Raw genomic sequence first — 25,937 nt, 5'->3', positions numbered from 1 at the left:
GTGGGCGTCGCGGGGCGGGGCCTGTCCCGGCAGGGCTCCCTCCCCATTGGCCAGCCCCCCTCCCCGACTGGCCCCGCCCCGCCGGGCCTCGGCCCCGCCCCTCCCCTCCGCCCGCGCTGCCTCCCAGCGCCTCCGCGCAGCCCCCGCGCAGCAGCCCCAGCAGCTGCCGCATCTTTTTCTCGCCGCCGCGGCGATGCTGCAGGGCCTTCCTCCGGGCCGCCGCCGATGAAGGATGAGCGCCGCGCCCCGGCCCCGGCTCCCGCGCCCGCTGCTGCTCCTCCTGCTCCTGCCCTGCGCGGGGGGCCTCCTCCTGGCCAGCCCCCTCGGTAAGAGAGAGAGAGAGAGAGAGACCCCCCCCAGAACCCCAACCCTGCAGGGTAGGACGGCCCTCCAGCCCCAAAGAAGAGCCAGATCTGGGCTCTCCCCAACTGGATCGCCCTCCTTTCTTTGCTCCCCCTGCACTCCTCCAAACTGGCCAAGCTTAGACCAGCCCCCCCCCACGGGGCTCTCTTAATCCGGATTCGCTCCTGTTCCTTTCCCTCCATCTCTCTCTTCCCCCCCCCCTTCCTCCTTTTCCTAGCGGGTCCTTCCCCCGCTCATCATCCCTCTCTCTCCCCGGTGAGCCCCCTCGCTTTTCCTTCCCTCCGCTGCCATCTTTTCCCCCTTGGGTCATCATCATCCTCTCTTCGAAAATCCGCTTTAGCCCGGCCACCTCCTCTTCCGATCTTCGTCCTGAAGCCTTTCGGCGCCGGGCTGGGGGGGGGGTCAGCCCCACCGCGGGGCCAAGCCTCGCTTGGGGGGGGTATTGATGCCTCCCGCGCATCGGGTGGCCCCCCTTTTACGCACCAACTTTGATCCTTGGCGGGGGGGGGGGTCCGTGTCTCCTGCACCCCAGAAACCCCCTTTGCAAGTTCTCCATAGTTATTCCTGACCCCCCACCCCCGCAAAAGGACCACCACTTTTCCCTTACACCCCAGATTCAGGGAACCCCTCCTTACCTGTCCTCCCTCTTCTCTCTCCTCCACCAGCAGCCTTGATGTCTGTTAAATGTCCTTCCTGGGCTATGCTTTCCTCTCTCTCCTTTTATTCTTCACCCCCCCTCCCTCGATCCTATATAATGCCCTGACTTTGCTTTGATCTGCTTCTCCTCCTTCTGGACCCTCTTCCATCCAGCGCCCCCCCCCTTCCCCGTTTCTTCCATGACATCATTCCTGGGAGCCTCCTGGATGTGCCACTTCTTCGGGGCCTTTCCCTTCCTTTCTCTCTCACCGAAGAAAAACAACAACGGTAGGGAAGGGTTGATGATGGATGATAATGGGGCAGGGGGATCGGCACCCACCCATGGGGGGAGATCGATCGGTCGGGTGGAGGGAGAGAAGGAGAGCCAAGCTGTCCGCCACATGAGAGTTCGGGGTGATGGTACACCCCTTCTTTCACAGTCCTTGGGGGTTTATCTTGGTTTTTATTTTTAAAGGATCGGTTTATTTTAATTTTTAGTCCTTTTCCAGAGTTGGGGAAGCCAAAGGCGCAGAGGGCAGGCCTCTGCCCCAAGGAGCATCCAGTTGGTATAAAAGGAATGCGTTCTTGGGGTTTGCGTGGCTGAATTTCTGACTGTAAAAATAAGAGTTAGGTCAGCAGTCTAGGATCGCCTCTCTTTCTTACACCGTTTTAGAAGGGGAAGGGGAAGCATCCAGGAGGACACCCCAGCCCCCCCCCCCAAACAGGGAGACCTCCCTCACACTCCCTCCCTCCTCCATCTTAATGTTTGCAATCCTGGCCAATTTCCCGAGAGGCTACTGGCCGTGGGCCGTGTCAATATGTGGTATGTGGATCATGACCACAGCATAACTCAAGGAAGTCTGTTGGACGTGCAAGGCCCTGTGTCATATTTTGGTGTCCAGCTTCATGGATTTCTGAAGCACTTCTGCTGACCCTCTCCCCACCGTGCTCCTGGGGAAGGAGGGCCGTGATCCATGAAAATTCACGTTGGAATAACTCAGTCTTCAAGAATCTTAATTTTGGTCACCCACGGACTTGGTGGCGACCTCTTGAGAATAATAATCTTAGATTTGCAGAACCGGAAGGGACCCCTAAGGATCATCTAGTCCAGCCCCTATCAAGGAGGCCCCGTGGGGGGAATTGAACCCCCAACCTCTGGCTTCCCAGCCAGAGAGGCCCAACACACCGAGCTATTCAGCAATTCTAGAACTGAACTGAGGTTTCTGCCTTTATTGTTGATTTTTATTTTGAAAAGTCCTCTTCCGAAGCAGATGGAAAAGTTACTCCTCTTTTTATCCTCGGCAGTTTCATGTCACGGTGGTTTTGGGACTGGGTGGTGGATTCTTTTTCCCCCCCGTCTCATTTCAGCCCCCCACCAGAGATCGGAAGCCCCCCCACTGCTACCGTGACTTTGATGGTGGCGCTCTTGTTAATGTACAGTTTTATCTTGCCCATGAAAACAGACCCGTTTCTCAATTAGCTTTACTGCAGAGCATGGGGAATCCCTGGCTAATCCTGTCCTGCTTTATATTGCTGGTATTTCACCGTGCTTGTTTTAAAATAAGAGTTCCTCCTGTCCTTTTAAAAAACCTTTTCCCCAAACCAGACCCACAAAATGGTTTTATTGACTATAGTTCAGCAGCTGAATCTCTGGTCATGCCTCAGATTGTGCCAGCCATCATATACGAGCAAAGATAGAGAGGGGTGTCTCATCTCCTCTTCCCCAAGCTGGCAGTCTTCAGGTTGAACTACAAGGCCTATTATCCCCAACACTGGACCCTGCTTGGTGGGGAAGGAGATGATGGGAACTGCCCTTCATCAGGAGAGTAGCCCTTTTGAGGAGGCCGTGGGGGAAAAAGGTTGGAAAATTATCCAGTCTTGGGGGGGGTGTTGTCGGTCGTGCCTCTGTGTGAGTCTATGATCTGGACATTTCAAGAGAAGGAGGTGGTTGCAAGGGGCAGGGAGGGGGGAAGCTTGGGAGGAAACATGTCATCATCCCTGCCTTGAACGGAGTTTGAAAATCTAGCCTCACCGCGCAAGAAGAGAGCGGTAGAGTTACATTCTCCCTGCGTTTTCATCCGATATAGGGAACGACATCATCCAGAGACACCCCGTTCACCCTCGGTCAGTGACGCATTTTGGATGGGTTGCTTTGAGTTTGCAGGACCCGGTCATGGTTCCAGGAACTCCTCTATCACCTCACAACGGGGCGGTCTGGAAACAGAGCCGCAATTAATAAATAATAAGCTTTTTGCCCTTCGGCTGCTGGCACTACGGGGCCGGCTGTGACTTTCACCTGAGCAGGTGCTATTTTGACGCTCTCTTCCAAGATTTCTTTGCTGGGTCATTGGTTGGCCGGGAAAAGCCAAAGGGTTTGGGGCTACATCCCCTGGCCTCGCTCCATTCAGGGTGGCAGAAATAGCCAGGGGACTACGCTGTCCAGGAAAGGTTTAAGCAGGGAAGGAGGTGGATGTGGCCCCTGCTAAATGGTGTTTTTTCTCCAGTGTGTACCCTTGATGTTGGTTCCACCCTGCCAGGACATTGATGCCTTGACTCCATCATGACCAAGGCATACCTTAAAAAAAAAAAAACAGCTTGCAGAATTAAAATCTGGAAAGGCTTATTTATGGCTGAGAGACCCTTGAAGTTGGCGGCGAGCTAAAAACCAGGTAGCTACCCTCTTCCAAAAATGCCGACGGAGACATGCTTGGATTTGGCTAGTCTGAGAGTTGAGTATGCCTCTGGTGTCTTTTTGGGTGTCTTCAAGCGACTTAGAAAAGCGACTTTTGGGGTACAGCCGCTGTTCTCGGCATCTCCTGCCAGCCTGCCACCCACGTGGCTTTTTATGTGGTGGGGGCGCATCTGTTGTCTTCTCTCCCCCTGGGGCTGTGTACTCTCCGCGTTGGAAAGAAAGCAGAATTTTGACTCGAGGAGCGCAGAATTCTGTGCTTGCCGGAGGTCTGATGCCCATCTGGCGTCTTTATTTTGCATTTAAAATGGGCTTTTGTTGTGGGGAGGGGAGGAAGGAACCAAGCCTTTGACCCCCTTCAGCTCACTGACTGCTCCTAAAGTTTCAGAGGGATCTTGGCAGCCCTAAAAGAAGGGTGATCCCGGTGCTGTGGCATCTGGTCACTGGTCACAGAGGGGTATGGTCAATTTCGTCTCCTGCCCATCTCTCTCTCTCTCTGTCTCTCTCTGTCTCTCTCTCTCTCTCTCTGTGTCTTCTGGAAGAGGCCACGTGGCCACCCTCGTTGCAAAGGGCTGTTGGCTTCATAACGAAGGAAGCATCACTCATTCTTGAGAGCCTCACTCGGCTTGCGTGCCGCTCAACACTCTTTTTGACTGGGTGATCCCCCCCATCCTTTGGGGTTCCCTCGTTTCCAGCAGATCTTTAACCTCCTTTGCCAGGGTGTCAGGGTGTCCCCCATGGAAGATGTGGATTGGGCTGCCCGGCAGGCGTTTTGCAAGTTGGGAGTGGCCGTGTGGAGCGTGTGCGTGCGCCCTCGGGTGACACCGCGCCTTGGTGCAAAGTGTCGTGGCTTCAGGCGTGGGAGGCTCCGGCCACAGCTTTAGCCGGAGGACTGTCGGGTGAACCCGGTTGCTGCAGAGATGCTTTGCGAACAGGCCAATCCTGGTTTGCTTCCCGCACAGCGGGGGCTCCTGTCTGTTTCTGTTGTTTCGGAATCCTTAGAGGAGAAATGGCGATTGCGTTATTTTATTTTTATGAACTGCGTTTTGAATCCTGCTCGCTAAAAAGGGTACTCAACACAGCTAATAGATGACACCTACGGGAAACTTTAAAATTATTGATTGTTGATTTTTTTAAAAAAAAGGACCGGCTCATACAGAAGATGATGATACAGTTTGAAGACCTAGTGTAAAAAATTAGGAATATAACACGATACGGATATTTCAGATAAGGTGGCTAAGCGTACGACTCTAAAGCTGCATTTCTGATCTCTGGATCTAAATTGGTGGTGGGGAAAAACGGTGTGATCAAGAGTAAAAAGCATTCTATAACAAAACGTATTTTCCACCAGGGTGGCTGCTGCTTGAGACGGTGCTGTTTAAACATAGCGGGAGAGGAAATGAAAGTTGTCCCAAGAAAGAGAGACGTTTCTCTGTGTTTCTGACATTAAAGTGTCGTCTAACCTGCTTTTCCTGAATGTGTCTCACGGGAGGTCAGAGGTCCGTGTTCCAAAACATCGCAGACGTATGTACAATTAACACAATCGGAGAGGGCAGGGAGGCTGTGTTAGCATTATTTTCAGAAATTTTCAATGCCCCTAGTTCAATGTTTGGCTGTCGGCTTGTCTGTTTCCTGATCGCTCTTGGTTATCTGGCAAAGAGCAGCCTGGAGGAAATATCAGGGCTCCTTTCCCAAGAACAAGGGAAGGCCTGTAAATCAAACAAACGGAAGGAAAACATCTCCAGGTGCCGTGGAGGAGAGAAAGATAAAACCGGGAGCGGTTTCAAGTCCTGATTCTCCCCCTACCCCAGTTTTTACATTAGAGACAAGTTTTCTCTCATAGAGAAGAAAGAACCCGGAAAGTTTCTTCCCATTGAAGTACAGTCATGCCCCGCTTTACGATTGCCCTGCATTACGACAAAACCGAATTACGATGACGTTTTTGCAATCGCAAAACGGTCTGCATAGGCTTTTTTCGCTTTGCGATGATTCTTCGCAAAACGACGATTTTCCTACAGCTGATCGGCGGTTTCAAAATGACTGCCGGGTAAATAAAATGGCTCCCCGCTGTTTTCTGGGACAGATTCCTCGCAAGACAGCCACCTAAAATGGCCGCCCTATGGAGGATCTTCGCTGGATGGTGAGTTTTAAGCCCATTGGAACGCATTAAATGGGTTTTAATGTGTTTCAATGGGTTTTTTATTTTCGCATTACGACGTTTTTGTTCTACAGCGATTTCGCTGGAACGAATTAACGTCGTAATGCGAGGCACCACTGTAAATATGGAAACATTTAAGTTTAAACAGCACCATCTCAAGCATGCCATTTGGTTTCCCAGGTGGATCCAGGCTTAGCAAATTTAATGCAGAAGAAGGCTTTGGGGACCAGCTCTGAAAAGCTTCCTCCCTTCATAACCTTGCAAGTTTTTAAGACGCCCCCGAATTCGTCATTTTTGCTGCAAGAGATTAACTGGATGACTTTTGGGGAATCATTTCTTTAAAAATTAAAGTTCCTTCCCACGTCTTCCATCCGCCCTGGATCGATGGAGAAAATCTTGGTGGGAAGGATGGGAATCCGGGTACGGAAGGACGACAGATCAAGCATCCTGGAAAAATTGATTTCAGGCAGGGCAGGTGAAGAATAATATGCAGAAAGGGCATCCCAGCCTGTGAAAAAGAAGACTGAATACTTTTTGCTGTCTTTCCAACATGAAATTGACCATACGAGGGTGACATTGACAAAGCAGTTGGAAGATTTAAGATCCTTTGTTCCTATGGGGCAGATGCAACCATAAACCATGATTTTGCACTGAAGGAATTAAATAATCTAACAATGGCTTGATTTTAACTGCTTACTTTGTCAAATTGGTGCTAAGGAAAGCGGAGAGGATCTCTTCTAGATCCTACCCTTCCTGTTGCTTCTCTGTTCTCTCTCTTTCACGCACACAGGCATCGCCTTACTCTTGGCACAGCGGCCGGCCGGTTCTTTCCTAATAATCCTTTAAGCAGGCTAAACAGACGCCTCGCTTGGAGGTCTCCCCCCCCCCCACAATCCTGGCTTCTCTGCAAACCGGTTCTAATCCGGAGCGGAGGGTTATCTCGTAAATCCCTGCATCCTGGTGCTTGCTTTCGAGAGGCCAGACGGCTGTGTTTCTAGGACGGGTCTGTAATCCCAGGAATGGCAAAGGCCACCCACCACTGCCACCGTTTCCCAGTCTTCGAGAGACAGTGTTGAGACTGGTCCTTTCAGGAAAGGAGCAGACAGATATTCTTGCGACTCCTTGAGAAGGGGACAGAATTTAACCTCACGCTTTTCTGAAGTGTGTGTGTGTGTGTAAGGGTGATGTAAATATTTAATTATTGTTATTATTACTACCGTATTTTCCGTGTATAAGACATCCCCATGTATAAGACACCCCCACTTTTATAATCCAAAATTTTAAGAAATCTAAATGGGGCTTAGCAAGTGCAAGGGGAAAGGGATCAAAGCACTGTAGGATCGCTTTGATCCCTGCTTTCCCCTCCACTTGTTTTTGTTCTCTCCTCAGCTTACGTCCGCGTATAAGACAACCCTCAATTTTTAGTGTAAAGATTTTGGACAAAAGTATAGTCTTAATACATGGAAAAATATGATAATTGTACCCCCGCCTATGTTTCCAGGCACATGATAAAACCAGAAGACCTGGAATGGGGAGGAAAAAGGGGACTCCTTTTTTCTTGAATGTTTTCATTTCCCCCCCCCCCAGACCTTCACTCCTCTACCCCTATGTACACTAAATCCTGCAAGATTGAGAGATTTACTTCACTGTTTTATTGCAACGGGGGATTTGAATGTGAATCTTGCTTGCTTACTTCTCTTTTCTGGGCTGCATCCAGACCTGAAAAACTTATTTTTAAATATGAAATAGTGGTGGTCCAATAACGGCTGGTTTTCCTCGTGGCCGGTGTGGCTGTCTGCACTGCACAGTTATGGCCGTTGGAGGTTGTGTTAACCACTGTAGCGGCTTCCACTCTGCAATCCTGGGGTTTGTAGTCTGGTGAATTTCAACCCTCTCTCTGCTATGGTTCAGGGAGAGCCCAACTGAAGCTTTTGAGCATCTCAAGTCCTTCCTGGAACTACAGCTCCCAGGATTCCATGGGACACACAGCTGTGGCAGATAAAGTGATGGGTGACTTTGTAAAGCAGAGAATCCCAAGAACTCCATCCAGACCCAAATTCCCGAGCTTCCAGAGGTTGGAGTCAAAAATAGCACCCAGCTGTAATGTAGAGACTCTCCCAAAGTTTATTTCACAGGGATGCAGATGTCCCTGAGAGATTTACTTCAGCTGGTTCTAGACTACCGCGCCCAGGGTTCCCTGGGCAGCTTGGGGGATTCTGGGCATTGTAGTCCAGAAACACAAATCTGCACAATCCTAGCTTTCTTCTTGCGTTCTCTTAAAACCATTTGCCTCTTCCTTCCTTCCTTCCTTCCTTCCTTCCTTCCTTCCTTCCTTCCTTCCTTCCTTCCTTCCTTCCTTCCTTCCTTCCTTCCTTCCTTCCTTCCTTCCTTCCTTCCTTCCTTCCTTCCTTCCTTCCTTCTATCCATCATCAGCTCCTTCCTTCCTTCCTTCAATCCATCATCAGCTCCTTCCTTCCTTCCTTCAATCCATCACCTACCTTCCTTCCTTCCTTCCTTCCTTCCTTCCTTCCTTCCTTCCTTCCTTCCTTCCTTCCTTCCTTCCTTCCTTCCTTCCTTCCTTCCTTCCTTCCTTCCTTCCTTCCTTCCTTCCTTCCTTCCTTCCTTCTATCCATCATCAGCTCCTTCCTTCCTTCCTTCAATCCATCATCAGCTCCTTCCTTCCTTCCTTCAATCCATCATCACCTTCCTTCCTTCCTTCCTTCCTTCCTTCCTTCCTTCCTTCCTTCCTTCCTTCCTCCCTCCCTCCCTCCCTCCCTCCCTCCCTAGCCTGGACTACAGCCTCCATCATCCTCAGCTGCCATGGCTCTTGAGTCGAGGGAGGGGAGGCGTCTTCAGAGGCTGCAAAGCCCCTGGCTTGGTACCATCTGCAAAGTTGCCTCCCTGCTCCTCATCATCCTATCTCCCTTTTAGTTAAGAGGAGCCCTCCTGGATGGCCAACAGCTGCTAATGGGATAACGGACAGTGAATGGGAAGCAGGACGCCTGTCCTTAGCCATTTCCCTCTATCTCTGGGGCCCGTAATGAGGAAAAAGAGAAACACAGAGAGAGTTATGGACACAATGGGACTTGTCGGTGAGGGCAGGGTATTGCGCTCAAGTGTGTGTGTGTGTCTGGGTGGATTCGCACACAAGCCGGAGTGTAAACAGTGTCCTGAGCTTAAGCAAATATTGACTCGGACGGAGCTACAATGCTGTAAAGGGAGCCAGGAACATAACCTTGGAAGCAGCTGAGAGCTTCTCGCCACAGCGGCAGGCTTAAAAATAGACACACAAAGGCCTGGTGCTTTGCTCCCGGAACAGAGCCCATAAGCAGTAGGTGAAGTAGAGCTTCCATGTTCCTAAGCAGTGTATCTGAGAACCGTGTTCCTTTCTGGGAAATCTAGCCCAATAAGGGGGGGATAGTTTTCAGCGAGCTGTTAAGAGCCAGATTCAGCCTGATCAGTTTAACAGTGGCTTTTAAAGTGGCGATACGTGAAACCTGCAACAAAATATTGCAGCATTATGAAGTACTTGCTCAACGTTTTTGGCCAAGCCTGGCCCCACCCCAATTTTTATTTTAATTATGCAAATGTTGGCGTTCTCTTCAACTTCTGTGACGCTTCCTTCTTGACTGCCGAAGCCACCTGAGCGTCAGAGACAAAGAGGAGAGGATGGCTGAATGGAACCGCCACATTCAAATGGAATAAACGTGGAAAATGTAAAAGGGAGGGAGGGAACAGAGGGTTTCGAGAACACACACCAATGTAAATACACAGTGTTCTTCCCTTGAATTGGTAGCGTGGTTGGAAACATTTTGGACTCCAGAAACCAGAATCCCCCCCATTCAAGACAGCCAGACTGGCTGGGGCATGCCAGGTTTTGAAAAAAAGGAAAAAATGTTCCCACCTCCGTTTTCTAAGTTCATTGACACTGTCCAAAGAGCCAGCTTCCTTGGAAATCCTGAAGGTTACCTCGAGATCTCTGTGTTGTTTTTCTCTTCCTTCGGGGCCGCCATGACTTGCATGGCGAGGGCCATCAATAATTCAAGGCGGCTGACGCCCTCCTTGGCAAGCAGGCGGAGGCTTAAAAGGGGAGCCTTTCCGTGGCTTGCAAAGGACAAGGAGTGCCTGCCTGCTCATCGCGATCTGCCAGCTCATCATTCTTTATAGGGCAAGAGCCCTTTCAACCTCTGGGCCCGCCAGCTGTTTTGGACTACAACTCCCATAGCCCCCAGTGGTTGGGGATTCTGTGCCCTGGAGTGCAAAGCCACTGGAAACGTGAAGCACGGCTTTATAAGGACGTTTATAGCAGGAGAAAAACCCTGTCGGATCAAGCCAACAGCTTGCGTTGTCTAGAGGTCTCCTCTGTTTTGTGTCCCAGCGGCCAGCCTTTAAATGCGTACTGCTCCTAAACATGCAGGTTCTACCACTCATTTTGGCTAGCCGCCATCCGTAAGACCCAGCTTCAATGCGTTTGTCCGATCTTTGCTTTCAGGCAGGGGTGGCCGGTCTGTGGCCCTCCAGATGTTTTGGGACTGGAACCCTCCAGGTCTGTCATGATGGGCGAGGATGCATGAGGGGATGAGGGGTTCTGGAGTCCCAACACATTGGGAAGGCTGCATTTGACGCCCTGTGCTTCACACTCCGTAAGGTGCAGTTGGTTGCGAGATACAAGAGGCTTAAAATTGCTCTCTTTTTGAGCTTTTTGAGAGGTGGAAAGGGTCCGGGTGAGCCACCCTGAGCTTTCAGTGGGCCTTTTCTCGATCCACCGAGCTCTCCGCCCTCAGGATTATTTCTCTGGTTATGCTAACCCAGGAGAGAGAACCTCTGTGTGTGTTTGTGTGTGTGTTTTTAAAAAGCGGTTGTGGACCTTCCTTATGGCGCTGGACAAAGCCATAATCTCCTCTGGGCCCTAGCAATTTCCTGGGTTCATTTTTCCGGTCCTGCTGTGCAGATGCATACATGCGTAGAAATAATTTTTTTTAAAAAGCCTGCTGTATTTCTGGTTTTGGAAAGCAGCATCCCTGTGTGTGTTTGTGCCTATTTTTCAAAGTTGGTTATTTTAGTTCATCTCTGTCTCCTGAAACGGAGGGACCTTAAGCCTCTGGATTTGGGGGGGACACCCCAGCAAAGCGCAAAAATCAGTGCATAGGTGCCGGGTGAGAATCCTGCATGCGAATGAATGTACCAGCCCTCGTGCAGAGGTCTTCTTTCCAAGATCCGGCCCCTGGAGGTCCACAGAGGGGGCTGGAGACCCTGTCCTTGGTTGGCGTGCAGGAGTTCTGGATTTGGCCCCTCTCAATGCCGGCGCCGAAACTCAGCTGGCCCGAGACCAAGGATGAAGGGCGAAACCGAATTAGAGCAGGAGCGGGAGGGTTTGCCAGGCCCGGCTGCCCACACGGAAAGCTGTCGGCTTTGGAGCCTCCTTGGCTGCCTCCAGAAATAGAGCCGTCTCCCCTGCCCTTCTAGCGGTGCTGAGACGGTGCTGAGCGTGAGATGGATTCCGCCCGCATCCATTATTCAAAAGGCGGGGACGCTCTGCCCCGTCTCTGAAGTGCAGGCTGCGCGGATGAAAGGATGTCTGGGGCTTGCACATATCTGGGGCAGGAACAGCAGTGAGGCTGAGGTGCCCGACTCCCCCCTCCTGTCGTAATGCGTGTGTACACGTGGCTGGAGGAGATTGGGTTCGTCTCTGTCCGTGGTCAGCAAAAGTGAGGCGTAATATTCTCCCCTCCATCTCATAGAGACAGTAAGAGTTGGCTTCCTCCTCTTTCCCACGTTTATACTCTTTCCTGAGTTAAAGCTGGGTTTTTCCCCCATTATTCTTACAACAGCCCTGTGAAAGGAGACTAGGGGGGGGAGAAAAAGAGAGTCGAGGCCAAGGTCATCCGGTCAGGGCCTGTCTTGTCAAGAACAGGGCTGCCAGAGGCCCCCCTCGGAATCTGTTTTGACCCCCTCCTTGGGGTGCAACCCAAAGTTTCAGCCTTGACGGAATCCTGTGGCAGGGAGTTCCGCCGGAGCCCTCTGTGGAAAGAAGCCCTTTCTCCTGTGGAATCCACTGCCCACCAGTTTCTCCACCTGACCCTGAGCTCTGGTGTTATATATCGGGACCAGTGGGGTATGTGTGTGTGTTGAATTCCTATTCACTGGCTTCAAAGCGGCTTCGTCCCTCCTCTGTTGGGTGATTTTTCTCTTCTTTGCAAATATCTCCAGCTTGTTTGCAGGGTTCTGGCTGGCCAGGCAGCTCCCTTGGCGATAAGCTGGCAGGGTGGCCTCTTGCTTTGTTTCCCCGGCTTGCTTTTGGGTGCTGACGTGGCCCGGTTGACGTGGCATCTGCCGGATTCCTGGCGGCTTTATCCTCTCCTCACCCGGACTGTTTTCCCCATGCTTTCCCGGTCCTGCCAAATCAAAGCAAGGCAGTTAATCCCACGGGATAGAAATGTCATGAAGGTATTCCTCTTCGATCCCACCTTTCATCGTGAGCACCACCGGGGGGGTGGGGAGCACTTACCCCACCTCCTCCACCCCCTACTGTCTCCTCAACAGCCCTGCGGGGCAGACCAGGCTGAGAGAGTGCCACTGCTCCCGCAGTCCGAAAACTTTGTGGCTGGGTCAGGATTTGAATCCAGGACTTCTGAGCGCTAACCGTGATATCACAGTTCTTGTTAGCTGGGAGTTTGCTGCTTCTGTTATGTGTATATGTGTGTTCGAGGAAGACAGATCCTTGGACCTCTTGAGAAGTAGATAGGGTGGGGAGGTTTTGCCCCGGCCCCCTCCCTCCCTCCGACGGAGGCCTCTGGAGCCACATAAGAGCTTCAGCCGGCTTTCTGGAGGGCATTAAAGCTCTTAGCGGTTCCGGCTTCACCCTCCCCTTCCTCCCCAGCATCCTGGTTATCCGTCGCAGTGATTATATAAGCCCCTTGGAAAGGCAGGCAAGCCGCTCCGAAAGAACCCTTTTTGCCGGTTGCCGGAAGATGGCCATATGCCAAGGGGCCCTGCCCTGTCTTGGTAACCCCCCCCCCCAAGAAGCCGGCCAGTCGGGGAAGGAAACCCTCCCTGTTTCACTACAGTATCTGGTCTGCAGAGGTAGAAACCTCAGTGGGAAAGCTTTAATGTTTATTATTCTAGTTCATAGGTTCTTAACCTGTGGTCCACGGACCGCCGGGGGGGTCCCCAAATGTCCTCACAGGGGGTCCCCGAAGGCGTGAAGAAATGTGATGATCTTTCGCCGTGAAAACAGAGAGAAAGAATGAAAGCCAGCCGGCGAGCAAGGACAGGAAGCGCAGAGCAAAAACTTGACTTCCCACGCTTTTCTAACCTCCCGCCTCCATGAAAAACGAACCCAAGTAAAAATCGGTTATGAAAATAACCGTTTGACAGCAAATATCGCTTTCCTGTTTCTGCACATGGTGAGAACGTCCAAGTGAACGACGCGGCGTGGCTGAGAGACGGTGCGTGACCTTTCTTGCTCATGCGCCGACGATCAAAAGCTGCGGGAAGAGAGAGTCGGAGTCAGTCAGTGTCAGTGCGAGGGACCGTTTGGATGGACTTCGCGATCGTGTGTCTTCTTCAGTTTCTCCCAATAAAACCATTGGGTTATGACAGGGCAAAGTGACTTTTCAGTATCATCGCAGCATCGCAGCGAACTTCGTAACAATGCATTTTGGCTGAGCCTCTGGGTGGGTCTTCGGCTGAATCTGAAAATGTGAAAGAACTGATGCTCTCTTCCTGCCTCATTACAACAGCCCTTTGAGGTAGGCCAGGCTGAGAACCCAGATCGTCGGTGGTCTAAATAATTACATTAGCCTGTCGTATCTTCTTTCTCTTGTGCTGTTTTGTGGCCCTCAAAGCAGCAGGACTGCCAGCTGACAATTCCCTATCCTCAAATGGGCCGGATCCAGACCTGCGTAGTTTCAGAGCCTTTGCTGCTTCACATCCCCAGCTCTTCCTCAATGAATGGGTAGTGTGACTAAATGTGGGGGAGAAACCTGTTTGCCAGTAAGGGCTCTTAATTCCTCTAATTAGGACGTTAAAACGTTCCTGTTTACGAAATCTCGGGGATGCTAGCAAATCTGTTCTCGGCTCCCTTCCCGCCGGGAGACTTTAATTCCCAGGCGTATGGATGTGAGTTTAAGGGCTCAACAAGTAGCCGTACCTTGTGGTGGGTGCCGGAGGCCGAGCAAACCTTAATCAGAATCTTAATTAGGCTGATAAAGCTCTCTACTGGCTCATAAATCCAAATTAGCGGGGCATTGCCATACTTGCCAAGGGAAACCCAACTCTTTTGAACTCAAGGCTCTGAGAAATGAAGTCGAGTCCGTCATTGTAGAAAGTTATGCTGTAACCATTGAACACCCACCTCTTCCCAGCTTCATGAGCATGACCAGTTTGAATTATCTCTCTTTAGAGGATGATTTTGCTAGCTCCTGTCCAAAATCTGCTTGGTTGCAGCTTCCTTCTTGAGGTTATTTTGCAGATTTAAAAAAAAATCGGTTGGCTTCTCTGTCGCCTTTCCCCTCCCCCTGAGTGGGGTGGAGTAACCTAAGAAGGCTGACAAATTATTAAAAAGAAGTTCAACCAAAAAGTAACCACACAACTGTAAAAAACTAAGTCACAACATTAACAAAAAACATCTGACAACGTTAAAAGGCTGCTGATTTCAAAGCACAAAAAGTGTGCGTACACATCAGGCTCATTTCTCTGTGTCCCGGTGGAGGTGGTGGACTCTGAATCATTTCCACACCAGCCGGGGAAATCTTGACCTTCCTCCGATTTTTCTCTTTTTCCTGTTTCATCTCTGAGCACCAATGTTCTCTCGGATGCGCGCCAGGCGTTTCCATGAGCCGTTTTAATGTTATTTGCAAAACTAATTAACTCCCTCTGCAATGGAGTCCCCCCTCCCTTTCCCAGTTATCTCTGGACAAGATGTAAGGGGAGGTCTTGGCAGAACCAAACCGTGGACAGATTAACAGCCGAGTCGGATGAATGTGGAGGCTAGGAATCACAACAAATATTTTCCTGCTGCTCTTGTTTCGTAGCGCCTTTCTAAAGTGGCGCTCTTTAGATCAGGAGTAAGGAGCCACCTGGGGCCAATCCAGATTCAGGACAACCCCAAAAGGCTCTCGCCTCCGTGATATCATCGTTAGGCGGTTTCCTAGCTTTTCTACATATATTTTCCCATTATATCGGGGGGGGGGGGGGACCAAAACAGCTATCTAGCCAGCCTTTTTAAAGAACCACCTTTGCTAATTTTTTACGGTCCGGAAGTTATCAAAGTTTGGAGCCAGCCGTGCTGTAAGCTTTGATCGTTATGCTCCTCTTTTAAGTCTTCACAATGTTCTTCTTAAATGCTTTCTGATCACTCATCAGCCCCCAACAGGCCTGTTTCTTTCCCCCCATCCCACGGCCTGTGGCACGCAGGGCAGGATAATGATATGGGCGGCTCGTGTCCTGCTTGTTTGCTTTCCAGGTGGGGGTGACCGGCATTTAGCAAACACTTCCTGGAAAGAATCAGAGGAAAGACAGCTTTAGGCGATCTTTGAATTGCGCCTTCTGCTGTCTCTGTGTTGCTGGTGCAGCGTCGGGTTGACGTCCAACAGGCAAAGTTGCAGGACGTCGTTAAGTGACAGCTGGGATGGAGATGACCCCTATGGTACTTGGTGGTGGAAATATAGGTTGTAGCCCTGGTAACTGGAAGATGATCTGATCTTCTGGGCCTGCGCTCTCCAGGAGAACGCTGCATGGAGTGACTCAGACCACGGAAAGACCATGAAGCGTAGGAGGGCCACTGAACGAGGGGTGGTTGAGTATGTGATGATATGGATTTTTATAAAACTATGCCTGGTGCAGAAAAACTGGGCAGACTCCTGCCCCCTTGGAAGCTGAGCATGGGATTGTTGGGCAGAAAATAAAGGAGTAACTGGGAAAAAGGATTCTGGGGCAAAGGAGACACATGCACTTGTGGAACTCCCTGCCACTGGATGAGGGGAGGTGGCTTTTTAAAAAGGAGAGGGAACTGCTGAAGGGGGGTACAGGAGAGGCTGGAGGAAGCCCCTTTATGTTCTCCTGGTGGGCTTCTGAGAGGAGCCCGTTGGCTGCTGTGGAGAATGGGTATCGGAGTTGATGGAGATGTGGGTTTTTGCAACTCTGCAGTCTTGCAAAACATCCTGATGTTTTTTCCCTTTTTTGTGTTTGCTCTGAACAGATTCATGTCCCCGGAGCTTGGACTGCACCCTTCAGAGGCGAGAGTTTTGCCCCCCAGGTTCTCACTCCTGCGGCCCTTGCCTCTCTGCGTTTGTGGAAGATGAGCAAGGCAACTGCATCTTCCGGAAGCAGACCCCTGGCGGTACGTGCGTTGATGCCTTCCACCCATTTGGTCCCTCGTGTATCTATGGCATTTTTTTACTCAACATCTCTCTTCTCCCACATCCAAATCTCTTTTCATAAAATCTGGAGAATTGGGGTCTCTCTTTTAAACCAGAGTGCCTGCTCCCCCCAACTCCAGGAGCCTTGCTTTGATTTTTTTTAAAGGATGAGAATGAGATATGTGTCCCCCCCCTCCAAAAATGAGGAGGGGACCCCCGGTTACTTCTGATTAGAGATAGGAAAGCCTGGGGGGGAAAGCCATGGAAAAATTGGGGGGGGGGGAAACCAGATTTTCCACCCCAATTATTTTCCAAAACTGTTCCCCCCCCCGAAAAAAGTGGAAAAAAACCCATTGTGGAATAGGTTCTTTTACAATGAAAAATAATATGTATGTGACATGGTATTCAAACTACAGTGGTGCCTCGCTTAACGATTACCTCATTAAACGATGAAACTGCTTGACGAAGTTTTTGCAATTGCAAAATGATGTTTTAATGGTAAAAATCGCTTAACAATGATTGGTTCCCTGCTTTGGGAACCGATTTTTCGCTAAACGACGATTTCAGCTGATCGGCGGCTCTAAAATGGCCGTCCGCTGTGCAAAATGGCTCCCCGCTGTGTTTTCAGGACGGATTCTTCGCTTTACAGGCACCGAAAATGGCCACCCTATGGAGGATCTTTGCTGAGGCATTTAGCCCATTGGAACGCATTGAACCGGTTTCAATGCATTTCAGTGGGCTGAAATGCATTGACGAGGATTTCGCTTAACAGCGATTTCAACAGAACGAATTATCCTCATCAAGCGAGGCACCACTGTATATAACATGACCTTAATGAAAGACTTCTGAGACTTTATGTATTTAAGTTCTCTCTAGAGACGTAACATTTCCAGCAATTTCCTTTTTTTCCAGAAAAGGATTTTTCCCTCTCCCTCTGAAAAAAAAATATGGAAATTTTGGGGGAATTTTACATACTGACTTCTGATTAGGGCGAGAGAGGATGAATGTGGTGGGCGCATTGGTTTTCGGTCCGCACCCGTTTTGCAAGGCGAGGTGCACCGCTTGCCTGCAGCATAGCTTTGCACAGAGCGAGGGCTCTTGAGTGGCAGATGGGAAGGTTATATAACAGTTGTGGCTGCAGAGGGACTGGTCTTGGGGTCGCATTACAGTCACCAAAAGATTATCTGCTAGGAATGGTGTGTCTTTTTTCCCCCTCTTTAACACCACAAATGCCACGCTGTTCACGCACAGCAATCTGGAGCTCTTGACCAGGTCCCCAGCACCCCTGCGACATTTTCCCAGACTTAAATTTTGCAAACTGCAAAGCCAGCTCCTGGCTTTTAAAAAGTCTTAAACGTTTTCTGTCCCTACGATCTGGATCGATTTTTGGCATTTCTCTGCTGGGAAACAGAAGTGCTGCTTCATGATGTAAAAAGAGAGAAAGATTGAGAGGGGGGGGGGAGATTATAAATCCGGTTTGTATTCATTGCACCCTATCCGGCGCTGCATTATTAAAGACATTTTTCATGTCCCGAACAATAAAACACAGGGAAAGCCGGCAGGGTCATGAAATATTAACTTCCAGAAATGTTTAGGCGGCTGGGATGTTTCCAGAGAAAATCACAATGATGCTCACGATGGATCAGGTCGTGTTGGAGCTGAAGGCGAAAGGAAAGACTAGATAGGTTTCTAAGATAAGGTATGCATAACCTCTGGTGTCTTTTTCAGGGCGATCCGCTGTTCCCAACTTAGACGAAGAAATTGACTTAGTGGCAGGCGCCATCGCGCACCAGAACGACGCTCATCTACGCCTCGCTCAGGATGGTACGGACGCCCTTGGATTGTAAATTTCTCCCTTCCTGCTCAAAAGGGACGTGTTACTGAAAACTCACTGGCTTCATTTTAAGGCTGGTGGCGCCATTTATGCGGCGGCCAGCTTCTGCCAGAGTGTGGAAATTATTTATATATAAACAACAACAACACGCCGCCCTAATTCACGCCATTTTCCGGCAACCAGCTTAAAATTCGTCCTTCTAAACCATTAAAACTCCAAACAAGATTGTTCTACCCTATTAACTTGCTTCGCCGCTGTCAATCATTCTGCGAGAAATTCTGATGTTTATTTTAAGGGATGGGTCAATGAATGAGCAATGAATTCAATTTCTTACCGTTTAAAGATCAAGAAACGAAATTGGTCTTCCGTAGTTTAATTTTAGCAACATCAGCCGCCACCTTCTGGCCAGGGTGCCGTTAAAACACGGCTGAGAGAATGAACCCTATGAAATCGGAGATGCCCACATCTTTCCTAAAATAATGCTTATTATTTTAAGGAGTTAAAAGAGGGGAAATTGAAATTGTGATGTTTCTACATACAAGCCTTCCTCTTTAAGATCTAGATTCCCCGCCCACCCCTTATTTTCTTGCCTCCTTTATATATATGTCATGAATTAGGTGACATCATTTTTTATTTAAAAAAAACTTTTAGTTGTAGTCTACATTATTTAGCCTGTAACTCCGCTTCTCTCCTCTCTGACCTCTTACTCTGAAAAGAAGCCCCAGCCCTTACTAGCCCGCACTCCAGGGTCGGCGTGTCAAAGGCAGAATCCTCGCAGAGAAGCCGTGCGGGGCACTCGGAGGCCACCCCGCGAACAGAGACCGTCCAACGCTCTCCTGTGGAGTCCCCACACATGTCTTCAAATGATGCCCTTATCCTAGGTAAGTTTTTTTTTCCATCCTCATGACAGCATCCCTGTGAGGTAGGCAAGGCTGAGGTCCTGAAGTCACCCCATTGAGTTTCATGGTGGAGTAGGAGGATTTGAACACAGTTCTCCTAAGTCCTGGTTCAGCACCCTAACCACACTGGGGTCTTAGACTTAAAAGTACAGTGGTGCCCCGCATAGCGACGTTAATCTGCCCTGCATGCGTTCCTATGGGGAAAAAACTCACCGGTAAGCAAAGATTCCCCCATCCGGCTGCCATTTCCGCTGCCCGGTAAGCGAGGGCAGGGCATGAAAACGCTGCGGGCGGCCATTTTGCTGATCCGGCGGCCATTTTGCTGATCCGGCGGCCATTTTGGAACCGCCGATCAGCTGTTTTCTATACATCGCAATGCAAAGATCGGTAAGCAAAACGCTTACCGATCATCGCAATGCGATGTTTAGCCTAACTAAACATCGCAATGCGATCGCATTAGCGATCGCAAAAAACGCGTCGCTATGCGGATTCGTTGTTAAATGGTGTGCTCGTTAAACGAGGCACCACTGTATGCTTTAAATCGCTGTTGTCCCTTGGAAGGAGCTGTTGCTTTCTCCCCCACTGAGGTAGTGGGTGTGGGGGACACTGATATCCTGGGCTAAAGGGGTGCTCCCGGTTTTTCGTGTGAACTTTAAAGGAGACACCCACAAGGCTGAACCTCCCGTCAGCTGCTTCCTGCCAAAGGATCGTAGAGGAGAGGCCTGTGACAAGCTTGCTAGCCCTGATGAGCAACTTGAAGAAGTTACCTTTTGGGGGGACTCCCGTTCCCAGAATCCCCCACGCCAGTGTGCGGACCCCACTGGCTTCTAAATCAAGCCCAGCAGAGCAAATACCTGCCGAAGGACCCCCCCCCCCAAAAAAACCTCCACTCCCAGTGGGCAGGTCGTTCCAGGGGGAACGTGGCTGACCGTCTTTTTCCGCCTGCTTCGGGCTCTTTTCTTGCAGGCATGATTGTCGTCTGCACGGCGGCAGGCATCGCGGCTCTGGTGGTGGCGGCCGTTTGCTGGTGCAGGTAAACTCGGGGGGGGGGAAGATCTCTGTTTTGGGGTGGGGGTGGGCAGGGGAAGGCCCAGAGGCTGCACGCCAGCCATTCCCAGATGCTGCCGCCTTTCCAAGGAACACCCATGTTTAAGAGCAGTCTATCTCTAAATACCCAATGCTGGGGACATGCAGCAAGGAGGCCATGCCCCGTTTGCGGTTTAAGCAGGGGCACCTGGCTGTCCGAACTGTCAGAAGCAAGATCCTGAGGTAGAGGAACTCTTGACGTGATCGAAGAGGCTGTTCTCGTGTGTTTGATTTTCCTTTTATTTTCCCTCGCCCTGGCAGGCTGCAGAAGGAAATCAGGCTCGCTCAGAAGGCCGACTACCCGTCTCATAAGCTTCCGGGCCCTCCGCCGTACGACAAGATCTCAGTACGTCATTTCTCCTTACATGCACGTTGGTGTTTATGGGCTCTGTATTTCCCTACCTTTAACGGGAAGAGGCAATTCCCAACCCTAGTGCTGTGATAAAAAATTACCTTTATGCCTAGACGTAAACCATGGGTGGGGGACTAGAGCCCTTGAGCTGGATCCGGCCACTCTAGATGCCTGCCAGGGAAGGAAAGCCTTACTTGGTGTCTAGATACCACCCACAGGGCAACTCCTTGCTTCTGAGCCCATTGCATCTCTGATTCCCATCCCATGAGAGTGGGTGCACCAACCTTTCCTTCTCCCTCCTCCTCTCTCTTTCCTCTAAAGCCTGGAGATAAAAAGTTGGCTCAGAGCGCTCAGATGTATCACTACCAACACCAGAAGCAACAGATGCTCTCCATGGAGAAGTGAGTAACTTATTTTTTTGGGATGTGTGTGTGCTTTTATTCAGTGTTTCTCCTTTCATCTCCATTTCCTCTATCGTGGCAGCCACAAAAAGCTTTAGTCCTGCAACAGAGTGTTGCACCGCTAAGAGGTCCCATAGCCAGCCCTGACTTAAACACGGTGCCTGTACAAATGGCCAAGGGGAAGGTAGACAACAGGTTGTTGTAACCATGTACAGTAGGACTGCCATAATGGCGGTTCAGCTTATCAACAGTCTGAAAAGATTAAAAATATTAAAAGAAAAACAGAAATAGGTATTTCCACAATGTAGTTATCAGAACTGGCCACTAGAGGGAGCCAGAGACAGTGTTATGTCTGGAGTTCAGTATTATCCATGGTTTTCAGCATCCGCAGGGAGGTGTGGAACCAATCCCTCGCGGATAGATGAGTCCTACTCTGTTGCAATCTCACTGGGAGGAAAGAGGGTCAAATACTCTGAACTTGGAAGCTGTGTGTAGTCAGTATGTTGTGAGCTTCCATCTTATCATCATCAAAGTGGGTGAACCTTTCCGCCTCTGTACCGCTTTCTAGGCAAAAAGAAGAGGCCAAAGCTCCTGAATCGGCGTCATCGGATGAAGAAAACGAGGATGGAGACTTCACAGTGTATGAATGCCCTGGGTTGGCTCCAGTACGTTATTTATTCATTATTTTCTCATTTTTATTGTAACTGTTCCAGCCCTCTGCGCTCCTCAAAGGCTGTGTCCTTTTCCTGCCCAATTTTTGCCAGTGACTCTTACCTTGCCTATTTTATTTTATTTTTATGTCCTTTCCACACCCCGTCACGTCATTTCTACGGCTGCCTTTCTCTGCTCAAGAGACTCCGGGCGGCTCTCAGTTTGTTAAAACACATCAGACTTAAAAAGACAAAAAATAGACAAGTAAAAAAGAGAGAGAGAGAGAAATGAATATAAAAACGGATCATGCAAATGATCCGTTTAAGGAGCCGTGGATGCACACTCGGCTCTCCGTTGCGGTGGCTCGGCTTCTCCCACGTCCTCACTCTTTCTCTTTTGAACCCCTTCCCCTTTTCCCATCATCCCCACGTCGGGGGGGCTGATGGGTCGAGATTGGCTCTAAGCATCGCAGTGTCTTGTGTATGTAGATTTTAACGTGGTGGCTTCCCCACCGGACGAGCGGAGCGGCACTTTTTGCAACACCCAGCGTCAGTGCTGATGGTTTTCTCCTTTCTCTGTTCTTTCCCCTCCCGCCTGCTTCTCTCGCCCTCCCTTTGCCCCGAAAACGCCCCTTTGGGCTCAACTCCAGACGGGGGAGATGGAAGTCAAGAACCCCCTCTTCGACGACGCCTCGTTGCGCCCTCCGCCACCCCAGCTGCATCCGTGACTGTGGCCGGCTTGGCCACGCCGTAGACTCTCGATGCCAAAACGCCGCACTTCGGAACGCCCCTCGCGCCAACCTTCTGCACACACACACACACACCCTTGGAAGGAGGAGCGCCCGCTGCACCCCGCCCGGAGGCTGGACTGTCGTGTTCTTCACCCGCAGCATCATTATTTCCCGAATAAAACACCACCTTCTTAGGCTTTTGGCCGCCTCCCCTTGCGCGCCAGCATCGTCTTCGGCTTGGTTTTGATGCTTCTCGCCCGTTCCAAGGGCCAGACACCTGGATATCTTTTTCAAGGGAGGGGGGACTTGGGATGGGTGGTGGGAGAGGGAGGGAAGGAAGGGGCCCAGAGTTTTGCTCGGTGTCCTTCTTTGGCGGCCTCTCCCCACGCCCCCCACGTTCATCACAACGCCGGACAGTAAAGCAAAAATCGAAATCGGGTTGGCTCCGTTTGGAAGCTTTGCTTTCAATCCAGCGCTGTTTATTTTTCCACCAAATGAGGAAAAAATAACACATTAAAACTGGAACACAGGAGTGACAGGGGAAGGGGGTTCACCGATTCCTCCCCCCAAAAATTTATAGCCTTTCCATGTAATGCAGCTGGACCTGAACTGCTCGGTCCAAAGTCTCGCTTCCTCCCCCCTTCAAACTGCTCCTTTGTAAAAGCGTGCCCATTTTTTACAGCTGGGTGGGAGAGCAAAGTGAGGGGGGAGAAAAGTGGAATTTCTAGCCGGTGAAAGCCGAGGGAAGCATCGCGCAGAAGGGGGCACTGTTTCACCCACTGTTTCTTCCCCTTAAAAAATCTTGAAAATTGTCGTTTGGCTTTGTTTCGAGTAAACGAAGTGGATTTAACTGGGAGGGGTGGGAGACACCCCTGCCTCCCCCCCCCACAGGTTTGGAGAATTTTGCTTCTGGGTTATAGAGATCCCGGAATCCCTGAAACAGCTTTGGAATTCTTAAAAATATAGCCCGCCCGCCCCTCTGCCAACAATATTTCCAAGATCAAGGTAGATCAGAGCTTAAAAACTACAATACAGTGTCCAGGCAGGGGGTAACCCTGACCCCAAGGTGTACTTATGAGGCACAATACATTAAAAAAAAATCAAAGATGGTCCATTTGACAATTCTTTTTTTCTCCCATATGATTTTTTTTGGTCCCCGACCACTTTTCCTTCTGGTTTTGGAAACTGCTCTTTTGAGTGTTTCACAACAGACCTGCAAGGTTAGACCCCTGTTTCCAAATAAGAATTCGCCCCCGCCCCCCCAGTGTCAGGAGTCTGCGGAACTCGAACCCAGATCTTGCAGGTGGGAGCCCACGTTTTTTTTTTTAAAATCCAAGCCGGGTGGGCATGAGTAAACGAATCGGTTCTCCCGGCCTTGGATACTTGAGTGGGTATTTTACTGTTTGAACTTTGAGCCTCTTCGGCCCGACCCGAATCTCTCAAATCTTGGTAGAACCGTGATTTCCCCCCCCCCCGCCTTTCCTGGCTGCCAGTCACAAAACCCCTTACCCCAAAATTTGTTTGGGGGGTGGGATGAGCCCATGGAGAACTCTGTAGGTCTACGATTCCTTATTTTTTTTTCTCTTTTCGTTGCGGTCTGCTACACGTCACTCCCCCCCCCCCGCATAACGATTCTTGTATGGACTCTCTTTAGTATTCCTCCACAAGGAGCAAACTTTTATTAAACGACCAAATTTCAAACTTGACTTGTGACTCCTTTTTTTTATTTTTATCCCTCCAGACTCTGAAACCTCGAACATGGCAACTGGGCCTGCCAGAGGTCTTGCGCCGGGATTCCCATGATGCTTTAACATGCTGGTTGGGGGTGATGGGTACTGTAGTTCACCTGTCCTTGTCAGGGTGCGGTGGATTGCTGGAAAAACAAGTACCTCTCTGATGCTCAGGTTCAGCCCATTGCAAAATACCTGGAAGTAGGAGATCCCCCTTTGAAATATTTGTGGGTGGAATTTGGGAGCGATATACAGTGACGATAATCCGTTCCACTGAAATCGCTGTTTAGCGAAATCATTGTCTAGCGAAAAAGATTTCCCCATTGGAATGCATTGAAACCTGTTTAATGCATTCCAATGGGGAAGAATCGTCGTTGTCTAGCGAAGATCGGCCATAGGAAAGCCGCTTTGCGAACTGCCAATCAGCTGTTTAAATTGCTGTCTTGCGAAGCTTAGGTCCAAAAAACACCTGTTTTGCGAGGACGGAGGGAGCTGTCAAAACCGTCATCTAGCGAAAATCAGTTTGCGAAGCAGGGACCAAATATTGTCCAGAGAAATTTCCCCATAGGAATCACTGTTTTGCGAATCGCTATAGCGATTGCAAAAAGTCAATGTCTAGCGAAAAAACTGTCATGCGGGGTAACTGTCTAGCGAGACACCACTGTAAAAGGTGGGGAATCAAGGGGAGAATTCAGACCGCTGGGGTGGGTGTGTTCCTGAGCCCCATTATTTCTCGCCGGTTTAATTCTCATGCTCCCCACCCCACCCCGAGAGAGAGAAATCCTCAATTCTTCCAACGCTCAGTCATTATCTGCGGCTCTATCAGAACCAGCCCGAGGGCACCGTGTTTTTCTCGCAGATGGGTAGCATGGTTTTTTTTTGGCATTCAGGGTCTGGAGCAAACATTTCTGGGGATGATTCATTTCTTACTTTCCGTTCCTGACAAGCCGAATGCGCTGAGATTTCTTGATATGACGAGGTTTCAGGGCGAGGGAGATTCTGAACGAGCCAACCTGGTGCCTTCATGTGCCATGATTTATTCATGACTCCTTTTATCCATCCCAGCTTCCCTCCAGCGCACTCGAGGCGGGGTAACGTTGACGCTCCTCCTCACGACAACCCTGCGAGGTAGGCCAGGCCAAGAAGAAGAAGAAGAGAGCGACCGGCTCAAGGTTACTTCTGGGACAGGTGGCGGACGGATCTGCCTCTTCCGTGTTCCAGCCTGTGGCGCTAACCACTAGGCTACAACTTGCTCCTGTCAGTATTTGCATGGATGCATTTCAAGTATTCGAAGAGCACATTTGTGAGTCCAGCAATGTCGACAACAGCCTGGCAGTGTAGGCTGGTGCGTTGGTCAGTTGTGCGTGTCCCGTTGATTGGTTCATTTGCCACCGTAATCATTTATTTAGTACTGTCTAAGTAGACCAGGAGCGAGCAGTGAATTGGCTTTCTGCATGTTGTTGAGCCACAAGTCCCATCATCCCTCATGACTGGCCAGCCTGATGGGAATTGGAGTCCAGCAGCCTCTGAAAGGACTCCTAGATCTGATGGAGAGGCGGGCTTTACAAACACAATTAGCACCAAAAGGCTTGAACTGACTACAAAACCCATGGTGCTGTGGGACCTCGGAGAGGTCCTGCTCTCCTCCCCAAAAGCAGGTGGACTGTAGGTGGACCACCGAGCGTCGGGGTGGCTTTTTACGAAAACACTTTGGATCTAAATGAAGATTACAGCCACTCTCTGGAAATTTTAAATTTTTAGAAGTGTGTAAGAGAGAGAGTGCATGGGGGGGGGTCCTCCCTTTCCGGCCCACATCTTCACAGCCCTGAAAGCTTCTGTTGCATAAACAGGAAGGGCAATGGGGGGCCTTGATGCCAGGCTGGCAGAGCAGGCTGGCTTCCTCTCCCTCCCCCCCCCGCCTGGCAGCAACGAGGGGCAGATTTATTGCTCTGATTAGCTTTATCTGGAGCATCTTGGCTTCTGGCTGAGCCCGCGAGCCTCCATCCACGCTTAATCTCACCTCTGAGCTAGCCGGGCCCTGGCATCG

At 50.3% G+C, this 25,937-nt stretch overlaps 1 protein-coding gene across 3 annotated transcripts; it reads left to right on the top strand.

The window, feature by feature from the left end:
• The first annotated feature begins 109 nt into the window (after positions 1–109).
• On the top strand, positions 110–23,866 carry NPDC1 (neural proliferation, differentiation and control 1). 3 transcript variants are annotated; one of them, XM_072985002.2, is made up of 9 exons: positions 110–326; positions 16,048–16,188; positions 17,936–18,031; positions 18,761–18,922; positions 19,907–19,973; positions 20,288–20,372; positions 20,700–20,779; positions 21,348–21,444; positions 22,080–23,866. In XM_072985002.2, the coding sequence occupies exons 1-9, from the start codon at positions 233–235 to the stop codon at positions 22,155–22,157; spliced, it is 900 nt and encodes a 299-aa protein (XP_072841103.2). In that variant the 5' UTR covers positions 110–232; the 3' UTR covers positions 22,158–23,866. The 3 variants fall into 3 exon arrangements, with proteins under 3 accessions (XP_072841103.2, XP_072841102.2, XP_078238783.1); XM_072985001.2 differs by having other exon boundaries at positions 112–326; positions 18,758–18,922; XM_078382657.1 differs by lacking the exon at positions 110–326 and adding an exon at positions 994–1,287 and having other exon boundaries at positions 18,758–18,922.
• Positions 23,867–25,937: the final 2,071 nt, after the last annotated feature.

Source organism: Pogona vitticeps, chromosome ZW-PAR (assembly GCF_051106095.1).
Source record: "Pogona vitticeps strain Pit_001003342236 chromosome ZW-PAR, PviZW2.1, whole genome shotgun sequence".
NCBI lineage: Eukaryota > Metazoa > Chordata > Lepidosauria > Squamata > Agamidae > Pogona > Pogona vitticeps.
This window is presented reverse-complemented; position numbering and strand designations above follow the sequence as displayed.

What these genes read in the sequence shown, in the direction of transcription:
- NPDC1 (XM_072985001.2), top strand. Translation starts at nt 233, where the DNA reads ATGAGCGCCGCGCCCCGGCCCCGGCTCCCGCGCCCGCTGCTGCTCCTC. An exon ending in CCTCCTGGCCAGCCCCCTCG is followed by an intron (nt 327 to 16,047) that starts GTAAGAGAGAGA and finishes TGCTCTGAACAG; the next exon opens with ATTCATGTCCCCGGAGCTTG. An exon ending in CAGATGCTCTCCATGGAGAA is followed by an intron (nt 20,780 to 21,347) that starts GTGAGTAACTTA and finishes ACCGCTTTCTAG; the next exon opens with GCAAAAAGAAGAGGCCAAAG.